This window comes from Caretta caretta, chromosome 1, assembly GCF_965140235.1.
Source record: "Caretta caretta isolate rCarCar2 chromosome 1, rCarCar1.hap1, whole genome shotgun sequence".
In the NCBI taxonomy this organism is placed as follows: Eukaryota; Metazoa; Chordata; order Testudines; family Cheloniidae; genus Caretta; species Caretta caretta.
This window is the reverse complement of record NC_134206.1, coordinates 250,052,418-250,061,965: the sequence shown is the minus strand read 5'-3', so window position 1 is coordinate 250,061,965 and position 9,548 is coordinate 250,052,418. Positions and strand designations below refer to the sequence as shown.

Below are 9,548 nucleotides of genomic sequence, written 5' to 3'. Positions count from 1 at the left end.
TGCTGGCAGCTAGCAACTAAAACACCCCCATTGAGTTTTAGTAAGGGGACAAGAGTCCTCTTACATAAGGTTCTATGGTCTCTGGGACAGCATTCAATGCACATTTGTGAATATGTGAAGTTTTGACTGTTTGCCAGATCCGATGCTGGTGCTCTCAGGGACAATACTTTTACATCCCAGTCTTATGGGCGGTTTGGGGGGGGGGGGGCAGAGGGAAGGAGCAACACTTTTAGACTTGGCCCAGAACAACTGAAAAAGTGTAAATCTCTCATCAATGGGCCCTGCATTCTGACACCATTTCCCTGCAGGAGTGAAGTGCCAGCACTTTCTTTTATAGTACCGTAAAACAGTTTTATTGAAAATGGGGTCAAAATATAAAAAAGATACAAAGATGTAATAGATGCCAAAGGATTAGCTCATTGCTGAGTTGGTCATTGCAGCTAGGCAAAATGAGCATTTGCTGTTTGGTATATGCTATGGACAAGACAAGAGTTTCTTTCCTTTTAAATAACTGTTTAGCTGTGTGTTACAGAATTGTACACAACTGAGAAAGCTGTTAGATTCACAGACTATATAGGCAGTTACACAACTAAATGATGAGAACAGATAGTAACTCCAGAGTATTAACAATTTATTGTTACTGGCTTTTTTCCAGCTTCCAGTATGCATAGTGCAATAGAGCATGAACTGCTAAATAAGTAGCAGGCAGAAATGCAGGTGACTAAAAACTTGGGAAGGTAGGGTAGCCTTGTGATTACAGCACTGACCTAGAAATCAGGAGATAAGAGTTTAATTCCTGGAGTCTGACACAAACTTAATTTCTCTGTGCTTATTTTCCTTGATCTAAAATGAGGATAATAGTAATTCTTTCTTCCTGCCTTTCTTTCTCTCCTGTCTAGTTTTTAGTACAATGGGGCCTTGATTTCTGTTGGGATATTTTTCCTGGAAGGCTGGAATTATTCTGTGTCTGTATTTTAGTTTGAAATTATATGTTGTGAGTAGTAGATTTTTCTAAAGCCCACTTTTCCTTGTATGTTGTCTAGTCTCACCTTAAATCGTAAGATTCTTTTGTGAGCTATAGCATAGCAATACATTTCTCAACAACTACAGTTGCTATTGTGAATAGGTGGCATTCTGCAGTGGGAAATAATCCATAATATTACTTTCTGTATTTGGAAATATTTCCTTGAATACAGTAAGTTGGATTTGTATTCTACAAATCCATACTAAAGGTATAACACATGGGCTATGTTTTGTCCCTCTCTAATGACTACTCCGCATAGAGGATGAGTCTACTGCTCCTCTACCAGTTAAATGAGTAAATCTGGTAGTTGGTAGCACTAATAGGCGTTTACAAGATAAAACCCTACTTGTAATACCAGCTAATGGCATTATATGTATAGCTCATGTGGTAGGGGCCTGGCTTTTGGTGCTGATGCTCCAGATTCAATCCATGTAAATGACCCAATGTGAAGATTGTTACAAAGGTATTTTTCAGGCTACTTATGTGACATCAGAAAGTTTGGTTCCGATGGCATTGCCAGAAAATGTGTCTAGTAACTTCTCTGACTGCAAGCATCTCCAGCAGCCACTGGGAGGCTGTGTGAGTTCATTTTGTTAGTGATAACAGCTATGTAGCCGAAATAGGTGGTGGTGTTCCACTGGAATTCTCTCTCAGGTGGCAAAGACACGGTGGTATGAAGATGACTGAGTATCTTCAGGACTCTTGGATCTCGATTGCTCATTTCACTTTTATATGCAGCAAACTGCCTGTCTCTGCATCATTGTGGGCTGCATGCAGTCTGACTATTAGTCCTTCAGGTCATCCTCTTTGTCTGAGCCTTTGCAGACAACGTTTCCCCATTTAGATTTACAGTACAGTTGGTATAAATATTTATGAAAGCATGACCCTTCTAGTTTGTTCTGTTAAGTCAGAGATTCGAACGATTGCAGATGCTGCAGGCACATGGGGTTCCATGTGGGGAGGTCAGTCATGACTCTCCGAGTGAGGGCAGTGCTCTGGAGCAGCCCTGGGGTCAGTTTAGCGCACCAGCTGCAGCCTGTCCTCCCGGCTCAGGGGGAAAGGGATGCAGTTTATTTGCAACCCAGGGAAGCTACACTGCACCTCAGTCAGGACTCCCCAGGATGCAGGATCACTGGGCGGGGGGCAACTGTCCTTCCACCTAAATCGTGCCCCTGGCTATGAGCATTTCAGGTTTTTTAAAAGGGGTGGGGGCAGTGGCCCTTTTGCCCCCGTCTCTGGCACCTACCGGGGGCTGGCTGGGGACGCATTTTGGCACTTGGCACCCGTGTTTAAACCTATGCTTGGAAAATATTCCTCCCTGCCTTTAAATCTTTTACTAAAGATTTACTAAATCTTTTACTAAAATGATTAGGGGTTTGGAATGGGTCCCATATGAGGAGAGATTAAAGAGGCTAGGACTTTTCAGCTTAGAAAAAAGGAGACTAAGGGAGGATATGATAGAGGTCTATAAAATCATGAGTGGTGTGGAGAAAGTGAATAAGGAAAAGTTATTTACTTGTTCCCATAATATAAGAACTAAGGGCTACCAAATGAAATTAATGGGTAGCAGGTTTAAAACAAATAAAAGGAAGTTCTTCTTCACTCAGTGCACAGTCAACCTGTGGAACTCGTTGCCTGAGGAGGTTGTGAAGGCTGGGACTATAACAGGGTTTAAAAGAGAACTGTATAAACTCACGGAGGTTAAGTCCATTAATGGCTATTAGCCAGGATGGGTAAGGAATGGTGTCCCTAGCCTCTGTTTGTTAGAGCGTGGAGATGGATGGCAGGAGAGAGATCATTACCTGTTAGGTTCACTCCCTCTGGGGCATCTGGCATTGGTCACTGTCGGTAGACAGGATACTGGGCTGGATGGACCTTTGGTCTGACCCAGTATGGCCATTCTTATGTCCTTATGTTAATCTCTGGGATTTCCAGAGCAATGATAATCCTCACGACCTCCCTGGATAGAAGCCTACTGCAGAACAGAAAAACGTTCTTTCTCTGGTTCATGCGCTAAGAGCTCTTAGACCTTTTGATAATAAGCGATGACACCTCAACTGACTTGAGAGAGATCTTTCACCTGCCAGGTCAGGGGAGGCAAGTAGCCTGTCCTGTTTCTAGCTGAAGAATTTGGGGCTGCTGCATCTCAGCAAGAGCCAGGTGAGGTAATGTACTGGTGGGGGAAAGCAGAGTTTGTTCCACAGTCCAGAATCTGGCCATGTATGTGACAGACTGACAGAGCGCTTTAAAAAAAGCGAGAGAAAGTTGAAGGAATGGGCAGGAGGAGAGAGAAAGCAGCAGCCAGACAGATGGGACAGAAGGGCATTTATGAGGACAGAGACATTTAGGAAGAGAATGGAGAGGGAAAGGATATATAGATTGTGAAGCAGACACTTCCGGGGACAGAGAGAAGGATGCACAGCATAGGCAGACATCAATATCTATTAAATGATTTAAGAATGATATTTCTACACTGCTTAAATGAGGGACTGAATGGGTTGGAGGCTGGTAATGGAATACAGGGCCTTTTGCCCAAGGCCCGGTGGTTCAACTCTAGTCTGAGTTGGTCACTATCTTAGTACAGAACTGTTCAGATCACATAAAACACTACAGTTGGCATCCTTGTAAGTAGTCTCAGCACATAAGGCCAAAATATTCAATGAACTAGGAGCATGAACTGCCCTCCGACCAACCCCCCGAAGTGGTCCTTTCTGCTCAGAGTTGAAGCAGGCGAATAGGATAGGAAAGCTTGCACTGTTTTTTGTTCTGAAGCTAGAGGACATCAGTCTCCACAGCTGTGTCAAGCCTATCATTTCAGAAGCATTCAGTTCACTTTAAACATATTCAGAGAAATTCTCTCTGTTCTATTCAACTTTCCCAACTCTACTAACTTCCGATTTACTCTTGCAGGCTGGCGGACAGACAAATGCTGGGCAAGTGAACCAATCTTTTGGAGGTGTGGGGAGAAACCTGGCAGGTGCTTAGTGGTGGGTTTTGTTTGTGGGGGCATGTAAGTAATGGTTTATTGTGTATTGTTTGTATTGCAGGAGTGACTAAGCCCCAATCAGGATCAGAGCCCCACGGTGCTAGACACTGTACAAACACAGTCCCTCCCCTGAAGAGCTTACAATCTATTAGGAAACCAGATGCAACAAGTGGGCATTACAAGAAATAGAAGGGGAGGGCTGGAGGGCAGGCAAGGGAAATGAAAATAAGGTCTTGTAATTACATGCAGTAACTATTTCACAGTGCAATGGCTCCAAATCAGAATTAAACCAACAAACATCAGTCTTCCCTGATTAATGCTGACCAGGTTTGCAGCAGTTATTAGCTGACTTCCTACAGGAGCCACAGTAGCTTTAGAGATTAACTCAGTGAGGATATTTCCACGCATAAAGGGCAAGCATGGAAATATTTGTGGGAGAAGCAGACAAAGGGACCTTCAAGGCTGTGATCATTAGGGTGACATCATAAGATATGTGCTGTAAAGTTATTGGCACCACTCCAGTAGCCCAGGTTTACTGGTGCCGTAATGAGCAGAGCTTGAAATGTTGTTAATTTGGGGAAAGGAGAGAAGGTTTACAGAAAAAACCCTAATGTAGCTCATGTAGGAGCAGAGAAGTTATTTCACCTCTGCCTTTGGCATTGGTTTGACTGCTGCTGGAATACTATGTACAAAGTTCTGGTATCCACAATTCAAGAAGGATGTTGATAAATTGGAGACAGTTCAGAGAAGAGCCACGAGAATGATTAAAGGATTAGAAAATGTGCCTTATAATGATAGACTCAACAAGCCCAATCTATTTAGTTTATCAAAGAGAAGGTTAAGGGGTGACTTGATTTAAAAATCTTCAGTGGTGGAGAATCCACCATAACCTTTGGTAAGTTGTTCCAATTGTTAATTACCCACACTACTCAACATTTATGCCTTATTTCCAGTCTGAATTTATCTAGCTTCAACTCACAACTATTGGATCCTGTTATACCTTTCTCTGCTAGATTGAAGAGCCCATTACCAAATATTTGTTCCTCACATAGGTACTTACAGACTGTGATCAAGAATGGATGTTTTTCTAAAAGATCTGCTCCTGGAATTATTTTGGGGAAGTTCTCTGGCCTGTGTTATACAGGAGGTCAGACTAGATGATCACATTGGTTCCTTCTGGCCTTGGAATCTGTGAACCCTGGAGTTGAAGCTTTGTGGTCAGTCCCCAAAGCTTGCTAATGTGAATCTGCCATCACCTCAGAGCAAGGAACGGACGGGCTTTAAAAAACAAGTCCATGCAAGTGAAATATTTGTGATAGCTTGGGAAACTCATTCTCCTCTCGGAGTCAGTTCTAGTCCAAGGTACAGCTGGAGCAGTGGAATAGGAAGTCTAGCGGTGATAGGGTATGTCTACACAGCTTTTTGGAGTGAGTCTCCCAGCCTGAGTTGATAGATTCAGGTTAGCGGGGCTTGTGCGAGTGCTCTAAAAATAGCTGTGTAGACAGCGCTCTGAAGGTGCAGCTCGTGCTGGAACTTGGGTTCTGAAGCCCATCCACTTCCATAGGCTTCAGAATCCAAGCCGCAGCTTCAAAGTGCTGTCTACACTGCCATGTTTAAAGCACTACCCCGAGTTTGTCGACCCAGGCTTGGAGGCTCACTCCAAAATGATGTGTAGACATACCCACAGAGTCCATGCATAGAAATGATGGGGGGAAACTCTGGGTTGCAATTCTGTAGGTGGGATCCCAAGGAAGAAAGGTGTTGTTTGCGGGTGTTTCTTCCTTGCCCACCTTTCCACTTCCCCCATTACCAAACCAAACTAGCCACACAGCCAAAAGTTTCTGTGGCAGAAGACCAGCATATAAACTTGTCTTTTCCCCATGCCAGACAGACTGATGGGCAGCCACAGGGAGCCCTGATAGAGCGTTCTGCTGAAGACATACTAGAAAGGGACTGGTAGATGGGGAGAAGGGCACCGGTTTTTCCAAGAAGAGCCTTCCTACAAATGCTCAAAGGTTTCACCCTTCACAGGCTGGAATTTGCGCTCAAGCATGCTGCCCTCTGCTGGGATTATAATCTTGCTCCCTTGCCATTTGTTTTTAGATTGTTTAAGCCGTCTTGGGAAGACCCCTCTCTTTATCTCAGCTCTGGGGAAGGATGAATATTCAGAGTCCATCTTGCGTTACTGCCACCACATGGTAGGTCATGCAATGACAGTTCCTCAGAGGAACAGAGATGATAATTGAACTTCTTTGGTGTACAGAAACCCCAGAGTTGCATGTGTATAATCCCCTACCTCATCTAAATGCTCACAGCTCTCTAACCTGTGCCATCATTCTCCTGAATGCAGGCAGAAAAAATCTACCTAGGATAATAGCTCAGTGGTACTTGCTTGCATTAGAACATTGGACCAAAACTGGCAGGACTGGGAGGGAACTAGCTGGCTTTCTTCAACCTACTGACTGTATTGTGCATCAGTGGGATGTGTCTGGCTTATCATCCATATAAATACGAGAAGTCGGAGACCCCCTTCCTTCCTCAGGCAGAGCATCAGAAAGAGGTGGGGGCAGGGTGCAGGCAGGGCTTTACCAAACTCTATTGGAGAGATCTGTCACTTCCATTTACTAAATAATGTATTAGGTACTCATCTCTATGGAGCCTGGGTGCCTTACACCCATTAAAAACAAACCACCAACCAGTACTGTCCACACTGGGTATTGTGGGATTCCTCACTGATGTTGCTCAGCTCAAGACAGGGAGGAAGTGGAACTGAGAACAGATAGGTGGGCTGCCATGAGGCTGTCTGCTGGGGGAAGAGAAACCTGAAGTCAGCTGAGTGTGATAGAGAAGGGAAATTTACTCCATTTATGACTCTTCCTCCTGTTTTAGGACATGGCAGGAGTCCTTCAGCTTGCGGGGCACAGTACAGCCACCTACTGTGCAGTGATTACAGGCAGCGGGGAGCTCAGCCTTGGCTTGGGAGACATGGACATCCACCAGCAGATAACGGAGCAACATGTAAGGACTCCCTCTGACCTGTAGTCCTTCACTCATAAGGAGGAGCCTGGATGTGTGACAGCTGCAAGTATCTAGTGCACGTGTGTGCACGTGCTTGTGGGTGGAGGATGCCTAGATAACATAATTATACATTGCAAGTGGCGGCATACTGAAAGCAGCATCAACCTGTGGAAGCCTAAGGGTAGCCTCAAACTTGGGTCAGTGAAATGGCACTGCAGCAAGCTGCTGTCCAGCCAAAGCTACTTATTTCCAGCTAGCCAGATGGAAACAGAAAACGTTCTTTTCCCAACTGAAGGTCATCAATGCTGCCCTATCCACAACGTCTGTGCCACAGACTTCTCGAAAACTAATCCAAGGCAGCCTATTTCTCAAGGCCCCTTTGAGCCCTCAGTAACTTCATGCCCACCGACCTGGAGATGGTGTTTCTCCTTTGGAAACCAAAATAGGAAGCATGGATAGGGCCCCGAAAGCCCATTTTCCTGTCCCATCACCTTCTCTCTACTCCCCCGTCCTCTCTGTTTCTACATGCTGAGCTATTTAAACACAGCTAAACAGATTCTGCTTCTCAGCCTGGTGGTTAGGGAAGGTTTCAGGACACTAATGGAAGTGATGATTAAAGATTGATTCAAACAAACAAACCCCCACAGCCCTACCCCCTTCCACCACTAATTCCACTGTTGACAAAACAAGAGCCTGTACTTAACAACTGATGGTGATTTGGAAGGCAAGTGTAATTTACTTATCAGCGGGAGCCCCAGGAGGTTCAGAATTCCTAGGGGGAAAAAGTGATCACTGCTCCCACTTCCATCTCCACCTTTCCCCTCCCCACACCTTGCCATCAGACAGGAAAACAAAACCATTACATGATGGGTTAATCCTCAGGAGCTTTGCAAAATAACCAATGGAAACTCTGAGCCTAGCTACTGATGAAAGCTGCATTGTGGTGATGTTTACTTCAAGGAAATTTAGCAGAGACGTGTGAGAGAGCGAGAGACTGCTGGAGTAGGGATGGAAGTCGACGGCACGTGGCAGCCATTTGTGCAGCGTGTTGTCACGCCAGCCACAAAGAGCCACAACAGGGCTGGGACATACATTATCACAGTGTCTCTGAATTCTGCACGTCTGCCTCAGGGATGCCATGGTTATGGGAGATGACTACTGTGATAGGAAGCGTTTGCTAAAATGAACATGTCCTACCTTAATATTTCTAGCTGAGTAACAAGAAATACTGGGCTGCTTACTTAAGTGATCAGTCCCTCTGCTCTCTGCTGCCATTCACCGCCCAGGTGGTCAAGATCTGGAAGTACCATAGAGACAGTATCTTCAGCCCCTGGGAGAGGGAAAACTTGATTTCACACCTGTGACCCCTTTGGGTAATTAGGGAGCAGCAAAGATGATGCATGCTGAAGAGAATCTCAGTTCAGTTCTCACTGGAGGGAAAGATGATTGCATTGAGGTAAAGCCTCAGACCTGAGAGATAAAGGCAGAGGGGAAATAAGATTTCCTGGATGGATGTTTAAAGGCCAGTTAACAGGTTATGCATAAAAAATTGGGGGCATTTGAAGGCCTGCAAATGGAGTAATAGACACAAACACAGAAAGAAGGGGAGTGATTTGAAGATCCAGGAATATAGAGGGTTAAGTATGAATGTGGGAGTTTGAAGGCCTGTGAGTGGGATATGTTCAGTGTAACACACATAGGAGCTGAAAGGCTTAAGACAGTGCTTAAAGTTAGGCTCCTGTGTCCATATTCAGGCCCCTAAAAAGTTGTCTGATTTTCCAAGGTAGGGAGCACTTAGAGGCTCCTATGGGCTAAGTATGGCGTTTGGAGCCTAACTTTAGGCACCCCACTTCTGAAAGTCTTGGCTAGAAAGTTGGTCTGGTTTTGGTGATTTCTCCATGGCCTTCATAGTGTGCAGGCAATTTCTAGCTAGCTCCTCTCCCCAAATGGGTTGAATGCTAACCTCTTTTCCTTCTGACATTCAGCACAGGCTTCATATGCAGGTAGTGCATTTGGTAGGATTTCTTGGGTGGCAGGTACTCATTATGATAAAGGAATCTGGTGCTAGACTGACGGCTCTGTCACCATTATATGTTGGGATGTCCTCTTCTAACTCAGATCAGTCTTTTGTCACCTTCGTACTCCTATCTTCTATTTATACCTTCACAAGGCTTCAGAGAGATACATGTTAGGCTGAATTCAGACCCGGTGCATTTGTTTAGATCAGGTCTGAATGTGGCCAGTTATTTCTATTGTTTTGGTTTAGACCTGTTATTGAAAAAGGGCCAGGTCTCAAAAGGCATTTAGGTGTCTAGCTGCCGTTGAAATAAAATATTTTCAAGGGTCTGAATAAACTGCCCTCTCTAATCATTCTGGCTTGACTATGAGACACATTGTAAGTATTAATAGCTCCTCTCCAAGATAGTCCTGCAATTTAGTGTTGGTACTGCAATGGACTGACATATGGGGATCTGAGAATGAGATGTAGTCACTTGTTCCCTGGCCTAGCAGAGTTTGGGA

At 44.7% G+C, this 9,548-nt stretch overlaps 1 protein-coding gene across 1 annotated transcript in view; it reads left to right on the top strand.

The window, feature by feature from the left end:
* The window catches only part of LOC125627037 (uncharacterized), a 47,796-nt gene that overhangs the window by 24,781 nt on the left and 13,467 nt on the right, over window positions 1-9,548 (top strand). Inside the window, exons 12-14 of the mRNA XM_048830744.2 lie at window positions 3,935-4,001; window positions 6,114-6,208; window positions 6,900-7,028. Coding sequence (XP_048686701.2) covers window positions 3,935-4,001; window positions 6,114-6,208; window positions 6,900-7,028 — 291 coding nt within the window. The remainder of the gene's footprint in view (window positions 1-3,934; window positions 4,002-6,113; window positions 6,209-6,899; window positions 7,029-9,548) is intronic.